Source organism: Cricetulus griseus, chromosome 8, assembly GCF_003668045.3.
Source record: "Cricetulus griseus strain 17A/GY chromosome 8, alternate assembly CriGri-PICRH-1.0, whole genome shotgun sequence".
Classification (NCBI taxonomy): domain Eukaryota; kingdom Metazoa; phylum Chordata; class Mammalia; order Rodentia; family Cricetidae; genus Cricetulus; species Cricetulus griseus.
In genome coordinates this window covers 46,510,204-46,533,013 of record NC_048601.1, presented here as the reverse complement: position 1 = coordinate 46,533,013, position 22,810 = coordinate 46,510,204, and the positions used below count along the sequence as shown (strand labels likewise).

The 22,810-nt window shown below is 43.7% G+C and overlaps 1 protein-coding gene across 1 annotated transcript in view; it reads right to left on the bottom strand.

The window, feature by feature from the left end:
• The window catches only part of Frmd4b (FERM domain containing 4B), a 197,930-nt gene that overhangs the window by 93,576 nt on the left and 81,544 nt on the right, over window positions 1-22,810 (bottom strand). The window contains exon 5 of the mRNA XM_027428944.2: window positions 11,773-11,857. Within this exon, the coding sequence (XP_027284745.1) occupies window positions 11,773-11,857 (85 nt within the window). The remainder of the gene's footprint in view (window positions 1-11,772; window positions 11,858-22,810) is intronic.

The window sequence follows — 22,810 nt, the reverse complement described above, 5'->3', positions numbered from 1 at the left end:
CACACACACACACACACACACACGTGCACATATACATACAAATATAGATGGACAGACAGGTAGATAGGTAGGTAGATACATACATACATACGTACATACATACATACATACATACATACATACATACATACATACACTCATACAAACATAAAAAAGGTTTATTTTGGCTCATGGTTTCAGAAGTTTCAGGACACAAATGGTTGAACCACTGATAAGGCTGCAAAGTGCAGGAAAACAGTGTTATAGACCAAAATCACTCACTTCTTGGCCAGGAAGCAAAGTAAAAGATGAGGTTCCTGGAGTCTTGCATCCCAATCAACAATGTGCCTCCAGTGACCCAAGAGCTTCCTACTAGATGCCACGACAAAGTTTCTACCACTTATCAGTTGTGGCACCCGGGAGGGACAAAGCTTTAATGTCTGGGTGTTCAGGAGGCATTCAACAACTATAGCAAATTACTGTTTTCCTGATTCTTTGGAAGGAAGCCACTGTGGTATCTGATCACCATCAGAGAACAGACCATGGGCTTGCTTGTTCTTATGTTCTGTCTGTTTTTGTTATTTCCCCACAAGATCATGGATTTAGAGAGAGAGGAGGTACTAGGCTCAGTGGATACTTACCATGATTCTGTGCACACGAGAAGAGAGAAGACAGCCAATGCTATCATAATTTGCCAAGCCTGGGTTCAGGTCACTGATTACTATAAAGGGGTGCTCGAGGTAAAGTCTGGCTACCACTGCATTGCAGACATGGTCAGGAAAGCCTGAGGCGTCATAACCTGGGGAGGATGTCAAGGCCTGTTTCCTTTGGTTTCTCCATGTGGGCCTCAGCTGGCACACAGGCAACTCCCACAGTTCCCTCCATGTGGGTTTCAGCATTTCCACACCATCCCCAGCTGGCACAGGTGGCTGTTTTTCAGAGGTGAGGTGTGCCTGCTGTGCTTTCACCAGGGAAGCTGAATAGGCTCCAGGGATCCCACTTGAATGATGACTCAGACAGGAACCTGATTCTCCTTGGATTGGTTGATCAGTTGGGGTAGTTTCTCACTTACCTTGGAGGCTCTGTTCAACACAAGGGCTAATGCACTTCTGAAAAGTCTTTTCAGAGGAGAGAACTTTGTTCCCAAGACTTACCCATGGAAGCCATCTTATATGTAATGAACATAGGAAACAGAAAGCCCAAACTAAAGATGCCATGTGACTCTCATGAGGTAGGTAATTCTTCATTGAGAGGCAGGATTTGGGCTGGTGAGATGGTTCATCAGGTAAAGGCACTTGGCGAGCAAACCTTATGACCTGAGTTCAATCCCTGGAACCCACAGTGTAAGGAGAGAAGCAACTCCTAAATTTGTCCTCTGATTTCCACACACTGTTGGCACACAAACACAGACACACACACAGACACACATTAAATGAAACGAAGAAGTAGATGTGGAGTGGTTAAATGCACATATTCTGGCTTGTTGCTCTTATTCACTAACTATGTGACACTGTGTACAATATGTAACTTCCATACCTCAGTGTCCTCTCATGTAATCTGGGAACAATAAGAGATCTTACCTAATGGGGGCAGCTTGAGAACTAGAAAAAATGAATATACATGGAAAGTGCAGATTGAACCACACCTATTCCCTGCTCAGTGGCTGCTATGATATGCTCTACTATGTAAGCAGTGGGGACAATACCCCTAAATTCTAGTTATTAAAGACAATTGGATTTCCCAAGAACAGTGACTGAAACAAAGTTGCAAAAAGTGAAAGACACTCTTAAAGGCCAGGTCTGCCACTGATCTAACTCCAGGATCACCTTTCTCGTTTACTAGTCCCATAATTAAAGTCTGGTCTGTGTTTCCTGCTTTCATTTGTAAGACAGCATTCAAAGTTCCTTCATGAGCTCCTTCGGGGATCAAATTCAATGACATGCCCTGAGCACTGAAGGGGCTCTTCGCTCATTTCTTGCCTTCCCATTAGGAAGGGAATGAACTTCATACATTTGTATTTGTTGATTTTTAAGTCAAGCTCTCACTCTATCCCAAGCTGATCTGGAATTCACTCTGTAGCCCAGCCCCAGCCCTGCACCAACCCATGTTCATCCTTCTACCGGGCCCCTCAGTCTCCCAAGTGCTGGGATTATAGGCGTGAGCCACCATATCTACTCTAAGGAGTTCACTTGTTCTTAAAGGGAAATCTCAAAGCAACCCCTCCGAGTAAAACTGAAGAGCCGACTTGAAAAGGGTTATTCCTAGACTCCTGTGTCTTTCTGGACTCATTTAACACAGTATGCATCCTACAGGTTGAACACATGCAAAGCCCCAGGGCTTGTCCATTTATGTGTGCAAAAGATCCACTGAAAACCTTGCTCACAGGGCTGGCTTTCCACTCCGTTCACACCCTGAGCCTGTGTCTCAGGCAGGAAGGCATGAACCTGCTCTTTAGCAGAGGATGTGGGAGATGATGGCTCAGCGGCTAAAAGAACTTGCAGTGAGAACCTGATGCCCATAGAACACACATATAAACCAGACATGATGAGGAGTGTCTATAATCACAACACTCCTATCGGGGGATGGGAGACAGACAGCAGAATTCCCTGGAGGTTCCAGTGCCAACAGACTTGGCGTAAATATTACAGCCATGAACAACATGAGGCCTCACTTCAATCAAGAAGGAAAGTGAGGACTGACCCTTCACACATAACACATACACACATATATAAACACATATAAATAAAAATAGCTATTTTTCTTTTTAGTGTGGGGATGAGTCAGAGTCTCATGATGTAACCCCCGACTAGCCTGAAACTTGCTGTGTGGACCGGGTTAGCCTTCAACTCACAGAGCTCTGCCTGCCTCTGCCTCCCCACTACAGGAATTAAGGGCACACATCGCTCCCACTGTTTAAGCAATAATGAATATTGGGTGTAAATTGGATTGAAGAATTCACAGGTCACATGATGAGAAATGATACCCTAACCTCACCATGTGTCCCGAGAGGGCTCTCCATGGTTGAACACCGTTTTAAACCACACAGCTAGCACAGTCCCAAGGTAGACCTCACACTGAAACCCCATGGGAGAAAATGGTGAAGGTTAAGGTCAGAGAATACTACGATTTGCATATTTTCTCACACCTCAAACTGCAACTGGAAATGGGGGACAGCAAACAGATACATGCCATCATCTGCACTATTTAATGAGATAGCCACACAGGAAATGGGGCTTTGTTAAAACTGCTACTAGGGTAGATGTTCTTTCTTTTTATTTTCTGGAGGAAAAATATTTACTTTTCCTTGATGTTTAAATTGGAATTTAAAATATCAGAAGAAGAATTAAGAAGTCTTTTTGGTGTCTCCAGTGATAAATAGCCACAAACCAATACAGTACCCACAGGCTCCAAGTACATGCCTGCTGAATAGACATGCTCGCCCATGTTCTCATGAACATGAGCTCCTGTGTTCTCATGAACATGCTCTCCTGTGATCTCAGGTCCAGCCATGGCTGAGTTTGGTTGCATACCAACTCTTCAAAACTGAAGTCTAAAGAGCTTTCTTTCTTCTGGTTGTGCTGGCACACACTTGTAATCCTACCACTTGGGAGGCTGAATCAGGATGATATATTGGAGGTCAGCCTGGGTCTACATAATTAGACCTTGTTTCAAATAAACAAACAATAGTTCTCATCTTCTTTTGTTTTGAGATAGGGTCTCAGGTATCATACATTAATCTCAAACTCACTATATAGAGGAACATGAGCTCGAGCTTCCAATCTTCCTGCCTCTACCTCCATTGTGTGGCAATTACATTCTTGTGCTCCAGGACTGGTTTCTGCAGCGCAGGGTATTGAACCTAGGGTCCTGTGCATGTTGGACAAGCACTCAATCAACTGAGCTACTTATCCTAAGTCACAATTCGTTTTCTATAAGGTGACAACTGATCTTTAATTGACACCTAAAATATTAGAGATCAATTTAAAAAATTAGACTGGACATGGGCAGTTGACTAAAAAATTAGACTGGACATGAAATCTTCTCTGCACAAACCTATTATCATTAATCTTCGTATAGGAATAATTTTAGTGCTGGGAGTGATGGTGCACCCTTTATTCCCTGCAGAGGCATGGAAAATCTCTGCAAATTAAAGGCCAGCCTGGTTTACATAGACAATTCCAGGCCAGTCAACACTATATAGTAAGACCCTGTCTCAAAAGGAAGAAGAAGGAGGAGGAGGAGGAGAAGAAGAAGAAAAACAAAAAGACTTTTATTCTTTGGCAATGTAATATGTATGCAATGTATCTAGATCATATGCACCCTCAACTACCCCCTTTTATTTTCCCTGGACATTCTTTGACACATCTCTCTCCCATCTTAAGGTCCTTTTCCTTTTTTCCTGAAACCCACTAAATGCAATTAGTGCTGCCTACTGGACTTTTGACTGACACATTGGCCTCTCCTCACTTAGGTGACCAGAGCTGAAGGAGTTTGTGAGTGCAATGGCCATACCAGGTCCAGAAAGGTAACATTTCGCAGCATCCTGCTCCCCATCCTCCAGCTCCTACATTCTTTCTGCCCCTCTTCTGTGGTGTTCCCTCAGCTTTCTTGTAGTTGACATAGATGTCTCATTTAGGGTTGAGCATCAATAGTCACTTAATCTCAGCATTTTGATCAGTTAGCTATGTGACTTGGCAATTAACAGCTGCCTAGTACACAAAGAAGTTTCCCCCAAGGAAGGTGAGAGCAGAATTAATCTATCTCAGTCATCCTTTCCTGATGACTATAATTGAAGTTGGCCACAGCACAGCTAAATGTTATCAATAATTCCCATAAAGTATAAATTACAGTAAGTGTAAATGCCCAGATACTGTCATGTATTTTTCCCCTCTGAAAAATTCTATGTCTAAAGCCAAATGCAATGTGGAGTCAGAACTATATTGATAACAGATGGTTTATTAAGAAAAGTACTCTTGCAATGGAGCCAGTGACCAGGTTTACACTGGAGGCCTGCTCGTCCGATCAGCCAGGCGGGAGAGGGAAAAAGAGGGCCGAGTGCCTGCCTCTCTGATATTTAAACCCTTGCTACCTCACTCTGACTAAGTTCATTTGGGCATAGTCAGCGGCACCTGTGCCAGCCCCAAGTAGGCATGGTCAGCATTACCCCCTACATAGGTCTTTGTTTATGTCTTTTCTGAGACAGAGTCTCATATTGTCCAGGCTGGCCTTGAACTCAGAATGGATCAGAGGCTGGTCTTGAACTCTTGAGCCTCCTGTTTCCATGTCCCAAGTACTACAGTAACAGGCATGTACCACCACATCTGGCCACTTTTATTATTTCTTGACTGCTTAGGAAGTAAGTCATGTCAATCATCAACTCTTCATATTTATTTACTAAATATGAGCAGTCACTGAATGCCCAAGTTGTGTTAAGCTGTGCATATGTGAATATGCTTTTCAGTAAACAAAAATGAAAAATCCTTATCTTTTTTCCAGACTCTCCTGAATACTCAAAGTCAGAAGTGAGGTATTTCTTTCAACACAGTTAAAGGTCACCAATGGCATATTCACAATGCACATGGGCAATGATATTTACAAAACCACTGAGAGCTACCCAGCGTTTCAGATGACATATTACTGAAGCAAAATCTGGTGAATATAAACCAATTTGTATATTAGCATGCAGAGCTCCAGCTATTGTATTAAATCTTATAGTCATATTTCTCATAATGAAGTATGTCAACACTGTGGCTTTGTATTTGCAAATCAGAGCTCTCTCTTCTGGCTCATTCTGTCCTGCGAGGAAGGAAAAAATAACAAGTTAAGGGAAGCTTCCCAGCAAAGATGAAGGATTCTGTGTGGGGGCTGAAAGAGTGATGGAGCACTTCTTGTCCTATACACACTGTAGAGGGAAGCCCATTCACTCAGAGATCTAGCAGTGCGCCCCAATTCACAAGAGTTGTCAACACCACTGACTCACTTTTGCCAATCAATAAATCCACCTACACACGATCTACAGCTGGAGCTATGTGTTCATAAACTTATTTACTTCTATGGCCATGGTTTGGATGATATTCCTTATGTCAAATGTCCTTAATCTGACACCTGGAGAAATTACTTAAAACTGGATGGACAGTCCTTCCATTCTATGGACATTCTCTTTTGACTGGCATGGGCCTGTATACTAATTATATAGAAAATGTCCGCTCTAAATTCCTATCACTTGATTAAAAAAATAATTATCAGAACAATAGCTTCACATGCATGCATATATAATAGTCAATACTATGTTTTATAAAAACTATAAAATTCTAGCTGGGCATGGTGACACATGCTTGTAATCTCAGCAATTGGGAGTCTGAGGCAGGTGGGTTGTTGTGAGTGTGAGATGAATCTGGGCTATATATAGAGAGATCCTGTTTCTAAAATAACAGTAAGTATTCTAACTTCTCTGAAAAGGCCTGCAAAAACTCCCATGGAGAAAGGAGCACCTGCAACTGACAGAGTATGATGGGATGAGATGAAAAGAGATCTGCTTTGCCTTATTCCTCAGGACAAACAAGCAGAATTTAGTATATAAAGCAGCTTGAGAAACACGATTTTAAAACTATGGGCTTTAAATTTTTCTTTTTCTTTTGTTTGCATTAACAGTAGAGCAAACAAGCAAGGGAGAAAGCCATTCTGTTGGAGCATGTTTAGCTGGGCAGGGAAGACATTACATTGGGTGACCGTGTCTTTTACACAGGACGACAACCAGGGTGGTTACAGGTACTTTCTCAACTCAGTAAATGCTGCAGTTGGGGATTGGTGTTAACTCACTGGTCAACGTTTAGGGAAACTTGAACTTCAAAAGAAAGGGTTACAGTAAAGTTTCAGTGTGGGGACATTTGGTTTTTTTCTTAGAACTAACTAAAGATTCTGCTTTGAATACTTCAGCTCCCAGCAAAGATTGTATTCTCTTATCTGAAAAACCTCACCCAAATCCCTCAAACAAACAAACAGACAGACAGACAAACAACCTCAACAGTTTTCCAAGCACTGAGCATTTGACAACATAAACAGTGAACCTTGAACAAGGGAAGTCTCATGTTGTCCCTACTTACTGCTGAGATGTCCAGACTAGGAACACAATGGAACACAGCAGACGCCTTGAGCTGAGGAGTTGGAGTTGGAAGATGGAAGAGCTAAAATGAAAAGAATTTGCAGAACAGAGTGCCAGAGGAAGAGGGATGGGTTTGCAGACAGGGAGAGGGGATCAGTGGCACTTGAGCAGACTAGACTACCAACCACTCTCTATGAAGGATTACTGAATTTGGAAACTATGAAAGGGAACAGTGCTCAGTCCTCATATGAGGCTGGAAATGGTACTTGTGCCACAAGGAAGACTAGGAAGCTTGTCATTCCTGGGGCCCTGGGAGGCAGGCCCAGGAAAGTCTTGCCTCAGCAATGAGGAATAGCTGGTTTACAGTGAGTTCTGGCTTACCAAATCCTAAAAGTAAGTCCGAAGGGGGGAAAAAAACCCAAATTGTAATAAGGAAAAAAAAAAAGAAAACAAATTGTATCCTAACAACTAAACTACACCTGGAAACAAATGTAAAGTGTAGATACTGGTTGAAAAAAGCAAGAGCATTCAAAAGGTAAAATTATTAACAACTAAGAGCACTGGTTACTTACTCTTCTAGAGTTCAATTCCCAGCACACACATCAGACAAATCACTGTATACTTATAATTAAAAATGAAATTAAAAAAATTAAAGATAAGAACATTTAGCATGCCATCATATATCACCAGGCTGGCAAAACATGGCCAGAAAGTGAAATCAATGGAAGTCACCCAGAACTGAGGCATAAATTAGACTAAGCAGCCAAGGATATGAAAACAATTACATTTTATATCGTCCAAAGTTAAGTAGTCACAAACAACCTGTGAAACATGTTTCTAAAAAATCCTTCTAGCAATAAACACTTGAACACACCAGATGTGATTAATAAAGGTTGCAAAAGAAGGGTGGAATTGAAGATGCAGCCACTACATAAGATCACACACACACACACACACACACACACACAACACACACACACACGTTCACACACTCACACACACATACACACACTCACACATACATAGCCCCCCCAACCCTACCCTTGTATGCACAAACAGGCAAAGCAGACAACAAAATACCTAAACAAAGCAAAACAAAATACCCCAAATCAAAATGAAAACAAAGGAACAACTTAAGCCTCAGAGTTACTTCTAATGGCCTAATACCAGCTCCTGAGATTGTGGCCACAGCACCATGTGGGGGTAACATGGCTGAACGTGAGATTTGAAAAAGGAAGAAAGAAAGAAAGAAAGAAAGAAAGAAAGAAAGAAAGAAGAGAGGGAGGGAGGGAGGGAAGGAAGGAAGGAAGGTAAAGAAAAGCAAGAAAGGTAGAAGAATCTGGCCACAGTAAAAGTTTTCTGAATGTGCCACAACCAAACCTGATTTACAGTCACACGGGTAAGAATCCAGATGTTTCAGGAGATACTTGACTATGTGGCATCACTCCACATCAATGCAGGCTCAGTTCCAGACACATGACAGGCATACTTTGCCCTGTGCACTCCTTACATAACAACAAGTCAACTAGCAATCTCTGAAACTGGATAACCCACAGTTAGTAATGGAGTGTTGGGGACTGTGATGATTTTACTGTATGTGCAAACTTGTCTCCTCTTACATAAGCAGAGTGAAGAACAGAGACTTCTAATATTTTCCTACCATGATTCCTCAGTGTGTAAGTATCAAACTCGTGTATCTTCGGATTGTATTGTGTTAGAAATTTGATTTTAAAAACTGCTGTTGAGTTGTTGGCTTGAGTTTCATAAAAAGTATTTCAGTGGATTTGTACTTGGGGTTAGGACCACGTTTCCAACAATTTCTCAAATGGCCCTAAACATTTGCATGCCATAGTTTTGTGAAACAGTGTTCTCAGTCCTGACAATTATAAAATCAAAATATTAATTAACTATGGAAAATGTTGAAGAGTCCCTATATCTTGCAGTGTCTAATGCTCAGCCAAGACTGTAGGCAAAAATAAAGAAACATATCCATCCCATTAACAGACAAACTCACTTTTAGCTTTAGAAAATGGTAAAAAAAAAAAACCTGTGTGTAACAAAGAATTGTTTTAAAATAAAATTCTATATGATTTGTTGTCAATAATCTCTATGCCTATTTTATATACCCAGATATCTGGAGTCAGAAAAAAACAAAAACAAAAACAAACAAACAAAAAAACAGGTCACAGCCAGTTGATGACACACACCTTTAATCGTACCACTCAGGGGGCAGAGACAGGTGGATCTCTGTGAGTTTGAGGCCAGCATGGTCTACAGAGGGAGTTCCAGGACAGACTCCAAAGCTATAGAGAAACCCTGTCTCGGAAAAAAACAAAACAATACAAAAAAACCCCAAACAAACAAAAAACAGGTCACAAGGAGATTATTGGTCACCCAGCTCAGCCAAATTGGTGAGTTCCATGATCTCCAAATGCACACACATGCACTAGCATCAGCACACATATGACCAACGTATACATAAACACACACATATACCTTTTTCCCCATATACACCCCTTTCTAAATTTAATATAAATAATAAACCTAAAAACCAAAGCCACTTAAGTCACAGGAAACACTAAGAAGTTGTATCAAGGTATGTTACAATCAAACTGCCCAAAGTGGAAATGTGGAAAAGCAGCAAGAGAAAAAAGATATGTTGCACACTGAACCACAGACACTGGTGTGACAGTAGACTACTACTGTAGGCAGTGACACACGTCTAATCCAAACAAATCACTATCTCCATAGAAATGAAAAATGCCAAGGTTCACTTTTATATCCTATGAGCTATCCTTCAAAAACTGAAGACAGATGGGCAGTGGTGGCACCTGCCTTTATCCTAGCTCTCGGGAAGCAGAGGCAGGCAGATCTCTTTGAGTTTGACACCAGACTAGTCTAGAGTGACTGAGTTCCTGGACAGCCCAGGCTATAAAGAGAAACCTTGTCTCAAAAAACAAAAACAAAAACAAAAACCAAACAGAAAGAAACCCAACCAACGAAACAAAAACACTGAAGATCAAGTTGAATGCTTCCAAAAAGTAGCTAAGAGAATAAATCCCTAGCAGATTGCCACACATCAGAGAATGTTACTCAGTTATTCAGGAGGAAGAGAAATTAAGTCAGGCAGAAAACAATGAAGTCAAACAGAAATGGAGGCTACACTGATAAATATGTTTTTGTAGCATTTTTTATATCTTTTGGCAGTGATCAATTGTCCATACAAAGTAGCGATGTCCCCAGTATCTACACATCAGCCAAAAGTGAGGCATGCTGGAGGTCGGAGGCCTTACACCATTCATGAGATGCATACTGTAAACTCTGAGCAATTAGGAAAAGAGCAAAATAAAGATTTAGAGTCAACCCAACAAAGGAGGTAAAATGAAATCATAAAACACTCAATGAAAGTCTGGGGAGACTATAAATCCCTTGCCACAGAAGCACTGAGCCTCAGAAGTCACAGAAAGTCTGGCACAGTTGCCTGCGTAATTCCACGGCTTATATGAGATGGCAGGTGGAGTACCTGGAGACTGAAGGGCAAGCGTGCCAGCCAGACACACTGTGCTGAATATTGTCTCAAAGTGGCAGGACAGGATCAGTGCCCCAGGCTGCTCTCTGATGTCAACATATGTGCTGTGACAGGCATGAGCTGTCATTCACACAGGTACAGATACATACATCCCCCCACGTGCCCACAAATTCAAAAGAAGTCAGAAAAAAGTAAAAATAATAGGACAGTGACTTGCACCCAGTCCTGTAATTAATCATAGAATATGTAAACAGAATAAACACCCAGTTTATGAGGCCCGTGAGATGGCTCAGGATATCCTGAGGACCTCTATTATTCGTGACTCATGTAAAAAAAGGTGAGAGCAGACCCCACTCCTGAAAGTCACCTTCTGACCTCCGTATGTGTGCCGTGGCACGTGCAACCCAGCACCTCAGCACACACAATACAAATAAATAAAAGTAAAAGAAAAAGAGCCTGCGCTGCATAGCCTCAAAACCCAACCAACCACTGCACCTCCCAGACCCATACCCACACCATACAAGATCGAAGCAAAGCAAATCAAACTTTGGGCAGGCAGTTCAACCTGGCTGCTACACCTCAACCTGGATCATCCCCCACCTCTCAAGGCGTGTTTACTGAATTTTATAGAAGCCGCCTGCCCTAGATGTATAGAAATAATACAAATGAACACCACTCCCGCTGTCCCATGTGTAGAGAGAACCGACCCACAGAAAGCAATTGGGATTGCCAGTTCTGTTTCCGTGGAGCTAAGGCGGGAGAGGCATAGGGACAGGCAGGTGGCTCGGGGACTGGGGCTGCGCTCTGAATTATGGTAAATGAATTATGGTAAATCTTTCTATCTTTCTTGATCATTCCATGTGGAGCTCAGCTACCTTTGAAGCAGTGACTGAGTGGAGGTATGACCATCAGCTCACCACTCAGCTTATGAAGAAGGGCTGGGGAGGGGTGGGTTGGGGAGGGGTGAGCTGGGAAGGGGTGGGCTGCAGAGGGGTGGGTTGGGGAGGGGTGACCTAGGGAGGGGTGGGTTGGGGAGGAGTGGGTTGAGAAATGGATCACAGAGACAGACTACATTCTTTCTTTAGTTTGGAAGTGAAAAGGCAGACAAAACCATATTGGAGTCGACAGGGAAGTATCCCACGAACACAAACAAGCACCTTACCTTGTGTACACAGGCCTTTGCGTTCAGGAAAAACAGTTCCACCGTGTTCTTATCCTTTAGAAAGGATATGCTCTCGATGTAGAACCTGAAAGACAGTACAGGAGTTTGTTTCTTCAGGCTTAACTTCCTTCTCTCGGTATGATTTCATTTCCTCAAAGACAACGTTAAAGAGCCCTATGGCTCTGCTTTTGTTTCTGTGTGGCCGGCCACCTCAGTGCTCAGACACATACATGCAAAAGGAATTTCCTACAGAACATAATAACTGTGTGTAGGATGTGAGTTAAAGGGAGACTCAGCATGGGCCCACCTGCAAACGCTGTGTGGCTCATTCTCTGCCCATGTGCTAGGAGGGAGCTCAGAAAGCCTCAGACAGAGCCCAGGTAAGAGCCCAGAGCCAAAGGCGGCTGTGACAGGCTGAGCAAGTGGGGCATATCCAAACCTCAAGGCTCGCTGCTGGCCCAGTGGTTCTCAGAGTTGGGGTGGGTGGGGGGCTCCAGACCCACCTTACCCCACCCCATAGAGAGTTACAGTTAGGCCCTGTTCCTTCCCTTTCTAGAGGAGCTAGTTTCCCTTGGCTGGAAGCCAAGCTCCCCATAGCTATTAGTGTTGGTCTTTTCTCATGCAAATCAGGGGCTTCTGGGCCCCAGTCCTCATGCCCTCTCTAAGATTTTCCTTGTGCAGTTTGTGAGCCTACAGATCCGAAGTTCCTTTTTGATCAGAGGCGCTCTGACAGCTTTGTGGTGGAAAGAGAGGGAAGCTGAGTGTGTTTGCCTGTTCTCACCATTCCATCTTGCTGAAGCTGGTCAGAGGACTGGCACTCTGTGCCGAGTCCAGGCAAACCCGACCCAGTCTCTGTGTTTTTTGAGTTCTTGAACCTTGTTGTTGGATAATACACGAGAGACACACACTCTTCTAGGACAACTTCGCACAGCGTGGGTCCTCAAAAAGAACTTGCTCTCAAGCCAGTGAGAATCACAACACGAGAGGGCCATGGTAGGGGGATGAGTATCCCCAGGCCTGCAAAGTCACGGTGGGGCTTGGGCATTGGGGGTCCTGTTTTTTCTTCCTTGTGAATGAAATATGTGAACCATGAATGCGGCTGAAAAGGCTGTAAAAGAATTCATCGCAGAGATGTTAAGATCATTTGGAAAATGCCACCTCGGTGTGCTGACTTGTCAAGGGAGGCTCCAGTAGGAGAATAAATCTGGGATATTTTTACTTAAAAGAGTTTAGCTCACTGCTAAGTGAGATTAATGAAGGCTGGAGAGACCTGGGTTTTAAGAAGTATGAAGGTAGGAAAGGAAATAAGGGGTTATAGGGAAAACAGGCTTTTGAGTATGAAAAATCTAGAATGTCAGTCACCTCTGTTGCTTATTAGGTGTATGGTCTTGGGCAAGTTACTGGTGTCTTCACCAAGGTAGGTATCATGATTGCACTTATAGTTTTGGAGAGTTGAAATTAGATACCAAGTGTAAGTTGTTTAAAAAAAAAAAAACTTGCGATTGCTAAGAAAAGCTTTCCCCTGTTCCTTACTGAATTCCTATATAGCAGTGGTTGTCAACCTCCCTAATGCTGCAACCCTTTAATACAGTTCCTCAAGTTGTGGTGACCCCCAACCATAAAATTATTTTTGTTGTTCATAACTGTAATTTGGTTACTGTTATGAATTGTAATGTAAATATCTAATGCATAGATAGTCTTAGGCGACCCCTGTGAAAGGGTCATTTGACCCTCAAGAGGGTCGTGACCCACAGATTGAGAACCACTGCTGTATAGCAAAAGTGAAGTCATGTGAACTGTCTAAACTAGTCCTTGTATATGAGGTGAAGCACTGACACTTCGTTAGGAGGGCTCCCCTGTGAATGTGAGACATAACAGATGAGGTGCCCGATACAATGGCCAATACTGTAGGAACCCAGTAAATTCTAGTCGTTAAGGCTCACTCAGCGAAACCCTACTTTAGTAAGCAGGCTTTGAAAGGTTCAGGCATTATGCTGGCCTGCCCCTGTTACCTGGTGGAACAGGCAGTACCCTGGTCAGTCCAAGGTTCCATGGGAACTAAGTCTGCACGAAGGTGCAGAGGACCCCTTTAAAAGACAGGTCCCTGCCCATTTATGCTCTCTGTTTCCTCTCTGGATGTTTCCCTGGTCTGTTTCCTCTCAGCTTCCTTTCTCTCTACTCTGTCTCCCACCATGCACTCGCTCTGTCTCTCTATGGCGACTGGCCATGGCGGTCAGCCATTTACCCCTGTTCCTCTTCTTAGTCTCCCCATTCTGCCAGGCCTTATAATAAACGTATAGTCAATATGTCTGTCTCAGCATTTCTCTTTTCTTCTTTTTAAACAAAAGAATAACAGGCTTGAAGGGTGTGATGGAACTTGAACTGTATCTGTAGATCAAGAGGGCACAAGATTCTGCTGAGCAGAAGAATAAATCCAGGAGATACAAACGCTGCAGTTAAACAGAGCCTTCTTTGCACAGTGTGATAAAGAGTCTTTGGAATTTGACCTTCACCAAGACAACATTCATGATATTTTGGGTGTTCTCTCGTGGCTTTAGTTTGTTTTTATCCTGATCACAGCTCTGAGGATCAAGGTGATGAAGTGGCTTAGAAGAGAGACAGCGCTACTGGGGAGAGCCCTCTCATTGTATGAAAATGGGCAAACTCATCACATACAAAAGGCCTCTTGGAGAGTAGGAGAGGAGGGATAAGAAGGTCTCATAGGAAGCTGAGAGAGGCAGAAAACAGAAACCACAGGAAGTGGGAAGGGGCTTGAGGAGAGAGGAAACAGCAGCAACTGAAGAGAGTGGCCCAGTCATTGTGGTGGTAAGTATCAGAGAAGGAGGGCCAGAGGCTGGCTGCTGCTGCTCTCATTCAGCCAGGTGGTGGTGATCCTTTGTTTTCTACACACTTTCCTTTTTTTATGTTTGTTTGTTTTGTTTTCAAATGGGGTCTCACTGGACGTGGTTGGCATACTACTTGCTATGTAGACCAGGCTGGCCTCGAACTCACAGAGATCTGCCTGCCTCTGCCTCTGGAGACTGGGAACAAAGACTTGCTTTTGCCACCACACCAGGCTTCTTTGTATTTTTTTTTTTAAGTCTCTGACTCTATCTATGAAGACAACCCAAGCAGGTTTTCAGTGAGAGACTAATGGGCAGCATCAGGACCCTGGCTGTTGACTGGGCTCCTGCTTGTGTGCTGAGGTGAGCTCAGGGTTGCCATGCATTCCTTAACAGTCACAATCCTTTCACAGATGCAGCTGTTAATCAGATCCTCTTTCTGACCATCCATCCATCCCAGGTGCTGAGCCAGCATTTGTACAGGAAGCTAAGCCCTCAGTAATGGTAGCCATCTCAGTTATGCTAATAAACACAAAGAAACAAGACTAGTGTAATCATTAGTGCATTAACACGTATGGACGTACGTTTTGTCTATACCTTCCGAAGAGAAAAGCCAGCACCTGTGGACAACAGCTAGTGGGTGATAGATCTTAGACTAAGGTATAAGGTTGGAGTTGTCCAGAAGGGAGAAACTCTCCCAGGGCAGGGATCTCCTAGCCCCGAGTCCCCAGGCCACACTGATAGAAACCCAAGCCTGTTTTCCACCCCCAAATTCTATGTTTCTATTCCCCCTTTACCTTTTAATCTCCCACTCTGTATTCAATATATGTATTTGCTGTCCAAAAACTTAATTTTGTAAATTGTCGAGAGAACAGCAATGGATCAAGTTCATTCATTGTCAACAAATCATCAGCTAATCAAACTAATCATCAGTGTACATGAATTTATATATAACTAGAAATTATTCATTTATCAAACGTTGAATACCTGATTGACACCAGACATTGAGAAAGATGATAGAGGAATTAGGAACAATAATGATAGTATTGGTAATGACAATAGTAACCATTTATCTAGGGCCCTCTATGAGCCAGACACTGTGCAAGGATTCTCCATATTGTTTTATCTCCATTTTTAGGCTGAAGAGAATTAGAGAAAGTAAATGCCAAATACAAATGTTCAGATCTGTCTATAGAATCAACGACTGAGTTTGGCTCAAAGGGTGTTCAACTCTATCACAACATTCTCATACAAAGACACTGAAGATGAATAGGCATTCCTTCAAAGACCATATGCCATAGAGGAAAGGCAGCATATATAGCCACAATGCAGCGTGCTTATTATTATTATGCTTGGATATGGCCACTCTGAACTATTTCAGTGAGTACCTCCCCCAGAATAGCATTGTACAAAAACCGTAAGTGCAATGGATTTTCACATTAACAGGTTCATAATAACTCTTTCACTCTATTTAAAATCCAATTCTCATTCAGATTTCCCCTCTGTTTCCATCATTTTCGACTTAAATTCTGTGTCTGAATCAATAACACTGTATCGATTGGCAGTGGGAAATCACATAGGCAAAGCCAGAAGGCTGCTGGCTGGATCTGAATGAATGAGGCTGAGCAAGGGAGGACAGGGGAGAACACTCCAATGTATAGGCATGTGACCCAGGCTAGACCAGGCCATCCTTTCGTTGTGAAATTTAACACTGGCAGAATGACTTACAGATAAAGGCACCTAGATCTTATTTGTCCCGTTGGCAGCATCCTAATGCATGCCACTGATCTCTGGCTCCTGCTGTTCAGAGTCCCACCGAAACTCTGTCTTCTCTGAGGCTGTTAGATTCATTTCCCTGCAATGATTTGTCTTTCTGTGCTAGCTGCAATTGGAACTCATTTGCTGACAACCATGGAATCTAATAAGTGCTATCAGCAATATACAGCGTTCTACAGACACCACCCCCCCCAGCAATAAAACTAGATTCAATAGGAAGCAAATTCTGAACCCATCCTGCAAATGAGAAGGCAGAAGAACAGAGATGCAATGCCTTCTTCTCTTGGCCACAGAGCTAGGAAGTGGTGGAGCCATGACCCAAACTGAGTTGAATAGACTTCCTAGTTTATGTTCCAAACAAATGTGATGTAATCCTTTCCTATTGTAACCATATCAATGAAATACACTATGAACACAATGTCATGGGAGCCTACAAGAGGGATGCAATTAACTCAACTAATGAATAAGAGGAGTGTGCTGCCAAAATGAAATCTATCACCTAAGTGCCACAGGAGAGGGGGCATTTGAGCTGAGTCTTAAAGAATGCATGAGGTCAGCAGGTGACAGTGGCACAGGACATATCAACCTGAACAGTTCTTGTGCCAGGCATTGAGAACTGAAGAACCCACATTGCTGGTGGCCCAGCACCAAATCGATCTGTAGCTCTTCCAGAAGTGAACAGATACCGCCATACCAGACTCTGGACTCATCTCTGATGCCCAGGCCCCTGACTGAATCCTAGATCCAGCAATCGAGTCCCTGTCCTATTTCTCACAAGCCTCCCACATTCTTCCTTGGTTAGAGCTTCTGCCCAGGCACCCAGTTACCAGCTCTCTGAATCCACCACCCTGCCAAGGAGATCCTTGTGATATCTTCAGGGGTAAGGGGTTTATGAAACACACAGATGGTCTTCAGGAATGATGACTCTCTAGACTCACTAATGAATGCAACACTGATTGCTTCATCCCTTTCCCCAAAAGACAGTGTTTCTTTTCTGTGAGTTTACTATGAGGAATTTCACCAGGATTCTGTGAATCTGATGGTCAGGCTAAACATTCAGCTTCCAAACCAACCCAGGCTCTTTGAATAGGTGTCTCTCTGGAGACAAACCACAAACATGACAAAGGATGATTCCTTGGGAAGAAAATTTGCTCAGGGAGCTCTAGACCTTACTTTTCCTGGCCAGCCCCCAAATGTTCGCACTTCCTCATGGTTTACCTAATCACTCATAAGGGATTCTAGAGCATCATCTCAATGCCATGGAAAGACAGCCGGTAGTCGGAGGGAGGTGGCCTGCCAGTCAGATAGCAAGGTGGCATATGGGAAAGAATAGCAAGTGGAAAGATGGCTCAGTAAGTAAAGTACTTGCCCTGCAAGCAGGAGGACCTGAGTTCAAGCCCTGGCACCCACGTAAAAAAGCCAGGTGTGGTAGCACTCATTTCAGACAGGTGTATTCCCGGGGCTTGCTAGCCAGAGAGCCTACTCAGTGACCTCTAGGCCATTGTCACTCTGTCTCAAAACCCAAGATGGACATCAACTGAGGAATGACTTCTAAGGTTGACTTCTGACATTCAAATGTGTGAACACACACACACACACACACACACACACACACACACACACACACACCAGATTTGTTTGGGTGGGCTTTCCTTTGAATAGTCAGTGACATTTGGGTAGCCACCATTTTTATGTCACGGTATTTATCTATAGTGGTCAAAGCAATGCTGTGGCGCCAGGTGGATACTTGCCTGTATCTCAAAGCCTAAATAGGTGTGTCTCCAGAGTTCAGGTCATCAGTCTGTCTGTCTTTCAGTGTCTCTCTTCCCTTTCAGACCTCCATGACATCTGACATGGGCCAAACATAGTGTTTGACATATGCTGTATGGTATAGAATGCATGCCAGGAGCTCAAAACATGTAGCTTAGGCTGCCTCTGAACTTCCTATGTAGCCTAGGCTGATTCTAAATTGGTTACCTCTTACTGTCTAAAGGCTGGTTCTCCATGTGAAACAGGATGGGAAAATACTGCTAAACAAAAGGCTGCCCAGTCAACCATGTCTTATGTTCTCATCAAGTGGGCACATTCTCTCTCTGAACTAAGGCCTTGGCTGTGCTTGAGTGACAATCTTCTAAAGGCCTAACGTGGGCAAGAATCACTCAATCACTTGGTTTTCTGAATAATACTGAGTTGACGACTGGCAAGAGGTGGAGCCAGATCAACAGGCCTCACTCTGTTTTCTCTAGACCACTGTGGATAATGTTAAGAACTTACTTCTGGCTGGGGAGATAGCCCACTCAGCAGAGTGCTTGCTGTCTTCTAGCTTCCATTAACAAGCACATACAGGTGTATCCATCTACCCACAGGCACCTACATATATGAACACCCCTCCACAGACAGACAGACAGACAGACAGACAGACACACACACACACACACACACACACACACACAGAGAGAGAGAGAGAGAGAGAGAGAGAGAGAGAGAGAGAGAGAGAGAGAGAGAGAGAGAGACAAACAGACAGACAGACAGAACTCACTGTAGCCTCATGCCTCAGAAGAGTCTCATCAGATTCTAACCCACATTCTGAACAGGGTGATCGATCCCTGCTCATTGCTTTTAATGACCCTTCAGTGCAGCCATAACTCCTTCACTAGCTGAAGGCTGAGTGGTAATTTAAATGCATATCTTGATGTCCAAGTGCATCGCTTTCTCTCAACTGCTACGCAGTCATAGTGTGGAAGGGAGTCCAGTGTGTTCCCTTTCGTCTCTCTGAGGGAAGCAGTCTTGGAAAATTCCCAAGAGAAGCATTCTTTGCTTCTCCTATGTGCTTAGGGCTCAAACTGTACTTCTTCCTCTTCCTCCTTACATTTCCAGACAGGCTAGGGGAGCCAGACAGGACATCAGCTGAGCTTGTAGGGGCCTGCCCTCTTGCTCTTTTCCTGAAAGGAAACTGACTTTTCCAAGCTCTCTAGAAGGACTGGTGTCCTTGAGTGAGGAGTGTGAGGACCTTGCTGTGACCTGCTAGGGACAAGGGTGAGCATCCCTAGGGACTGTTTATTAAGTGTTCCTCTCTTTAAAGCAGGGTGCCCTCAACCTCCTGAGGGCAAACAGAGGCTAAGGTTTTGCAAGGGTCTGGGAAGAGGCACAGGGGAGGCATGTTTGATGGGGAGAGGACAGCTGGGTATGGTGACTAAGGAAGATAAATGCTAAGACTCTCCACCCTAAGCAGAGGGGACTGGGTCAGACCCAAGCCAGACAGTCTCAAATCTCCCACAGTGAAAGGCCATATATCACCTAGTGACTGTTTTACCTACTCAGCACAAGGAGACAGACTCTGTGGTTTAAAACATACAAATACCTAACATGCATTGCAAGCCTCCATCACTGTTAACACGTGGTGTTCTAACAGACCCTTAGGCTAGATTAGCAGTACCTGCTTTGTTTTCACTGGTAAGCTGCACCAAAAGCTGCATGTCTGGGAAGTGAAAAGGCTGGGACAGGAACGAGAATGCTGGGAAAGCCTGCTGTTCCTGGTGGGGGATTGAGAGATGTGGAGGGTGAGTTTTGATGATCAGAGCTTGGGGCGGGTGTGGCGGTGTGGATGAAGCCAGGCATGCCCCTCAGCATTTTACAGCCAGCCAAAGACAATCTGGCTCCAAATACCAGCTCTTGAGAAACCCTGCATGAAAGAGCACACATTTAACTCAAGAAGTTTATTATCTTTTCTATTCTTGTGTGTGTGTGTGGGGGGGGGGAGGGTGAGCAGGCTACCACAGGTGCATGTGGTTGTCAGGGGACAAGTCTGTAGACTTGGTTCTCTCCTTCCACTTTTACTTGGGTTCTGGGGGTTAAACTCAGGTCACCAGGTGTTTAGGGCAAGTGCCTTTGCTTGCTCAGCCATGTCACTGGCCCTAACATTTTAACTTTTTGTTCTATAGTTTCTCTTACCCTTCACAATACTAGTTCTTTTCTTTTATGGCACCCTAAGGCTTCTTTCTTTACTGGCCTGAGATACACACAAACACACACACACACACACACAGAGAGAGAGAGAGAGAGAGAGAGAGAGAGAGAGAGAGAGAGAGAGAGAGAGAGATGGGAGGGGGGAAAGAGGAAGAAAGAGAGAGAGAGAGAGCGCACAGGTATTCATTTGTGACCTTTTTTTTTTTTTTAAACTGTTGACAGTAGGCAGAATCAGCCCCCGATTTGATCAAGTAGCAGAAATGTAAATCTGTAAGAAACTTGAATCTCGACTGGGAGTGAATTGAGATTCTGTGTCTTTCTTGAACTTGAATTAGGATAGTGTTAACTTCACAAATGGAAACCAACACACACTGCCTGGAAGTTCAGAATTGGTCTGACCACTGACAGTGCCATGGGTGGCATTAAATGACTCACAGCTACTTTCCGGTTCTGGGATGTTCCAAATCTAGAAGGGATTCGGGCCAAAGAAAGACTCCCATTCCCGTCCACCCTCTCTTGTCCCGGGAGGGAGGAGTCTGTTACTCCTTTGGACTTTTAAATTACATTTCTCTTTTAAAAGGTGGCTTTTCCTGTTGCCTTGTCACTGTCATTCACCTCCTCCTCAATGCCTGTGAGACATTTCATGCCATCTTGTCACAGGCACAGGAGAGCTTCTTTTTATTACTCTGTGCATTTGAATTTATGAATAAGATTTGGCCACATAATTACTATTGTCCATTGCAGGAAGAACTTAAAGAGATGTCAACAATGCAACACCATTGTTATTCTACTCTGAAATGTAACCCCTGCTAACATCTGAAACTCCCCTTTAAATGATTTATTTATTTTAATTTCATGTGCCTTGGTGTTTTGTCTGCATATATGTCTGTGTGAGGATGCAAGGTACCCTGGAACTGGAGTTTCAGACAGTTGTCAGACAAGTGGGTGTTGAGGCCTGAACTGGGGTTGTCTGAAAGAGCAGCCAGTGCTCTGAACGGATGAGCCATCTCTCCAGCCCCTGAGGTTCTTTTTCAATCTGTTCAAATATTTTACAATAGTACTTCCATGTTGCATATTCTATTTTGTGCCCCCCCCCACCTAGAACTTGCTTGAAGCATCTTTCCACAACAACAAATCTCTCTTCACTGCAGTATAGAAATAACAAATATAGAAATAAAGTTTTGCTCTTTTTAAAAATATTTAACAGAGTAATGAAGGCCACTGTTGTAGTCAGGATGTTCCAAAAAGTAGAACTCATTCCTTGTTCTTCTCTATTTTTGAGACAAGGTCTTGCTATGTGGCCTAGGCTGGCCTTGAACTCAATATCCTCTTTCTTTGGCCTCCAGAGTGCTGGCGTTAGAGGATGTGTGCTAGCATAACTGGTCCTTGCTTATCTCATTCCAGAGGCCTAACTTCCAAACACAGGCCAGAAGATGATGGCAAAGCACACAGTATGCAGGAGGCTTTTCAAAGGCTCCTTGTTCCCAATAACTCAGACAAAATTGCAATAGTTTTCCTTATTTCCTAACAGAATTCTCCTCCAAGCTGAAGAGTGCTCAGTCCTGAATGTCCCCAATAATGCTTTAGGGTGCCACAGGGAGGATGAGAGCAGTCTGGGACAGAGCAAGTATGAGGAGGAAAAGAAGGGAGAAGAAAAAGATCCCCTCACACACATAAAGGAATGGCGAACCTAAGAGCTATTCATGGGGTAAGGCTCCTGAAAGGTATTGAGGTCCTAGTGGGTGGAACAGGGTGGTACCAGCCTGTGCCAGCCCTGCTCCCTCCTCTGAGGGGTTAGGAGCTTTTCCAGCGAGGTCAGGCAAGTCCCTGAACTCCTGTTTAAATCAAGCTTGTAATAGCTCACTCACTATCAGCTTTTCAAATGTTCACATCTGGGCTGCATTACCAAAAAGGCATATGTTTGCCAAAGACAATTTACAGCTGTAAGATAGCAACCCCCATCTGGGAGGAGAAATCCCCAGAAGTCGAGGGAGTTTTCATTCACATTCATAAATAATAGTGGCCCATTCACAAATGGGTCATGTACATATTTTTTCAAATTTTATTTCAAAATATCAAGAACCTATTTATTTATTGTGTGTGTACATGCACACACATGGCGGAGGATAATTTGTGAATGCCCATGCTCTCCTCTGATCGCCTGGATCCTTGAGGTTGTACTAGGCCTTGGCAGCAGGCACCTTTACCCACTGAGCAATCTTGATGGCCCTTATGTGAACATTTCATGTATATCTTGGAGGTTTTGTAAATGGGAGGTGCAGATGTTTAATGCTGAATTCATAAGGAAAACTCTGTGTGCTTTTCATGATTCTTTTCCTATCTCTCTATGGGGAAGTATCCTGTGTCAGAGCTGCTCCCTGCATCAGGGGACAAGGCAGAGATTAATCTACTTTCCCATTGGTAGGCCGGCCTTGCCCAGCTCAGGACTAAAT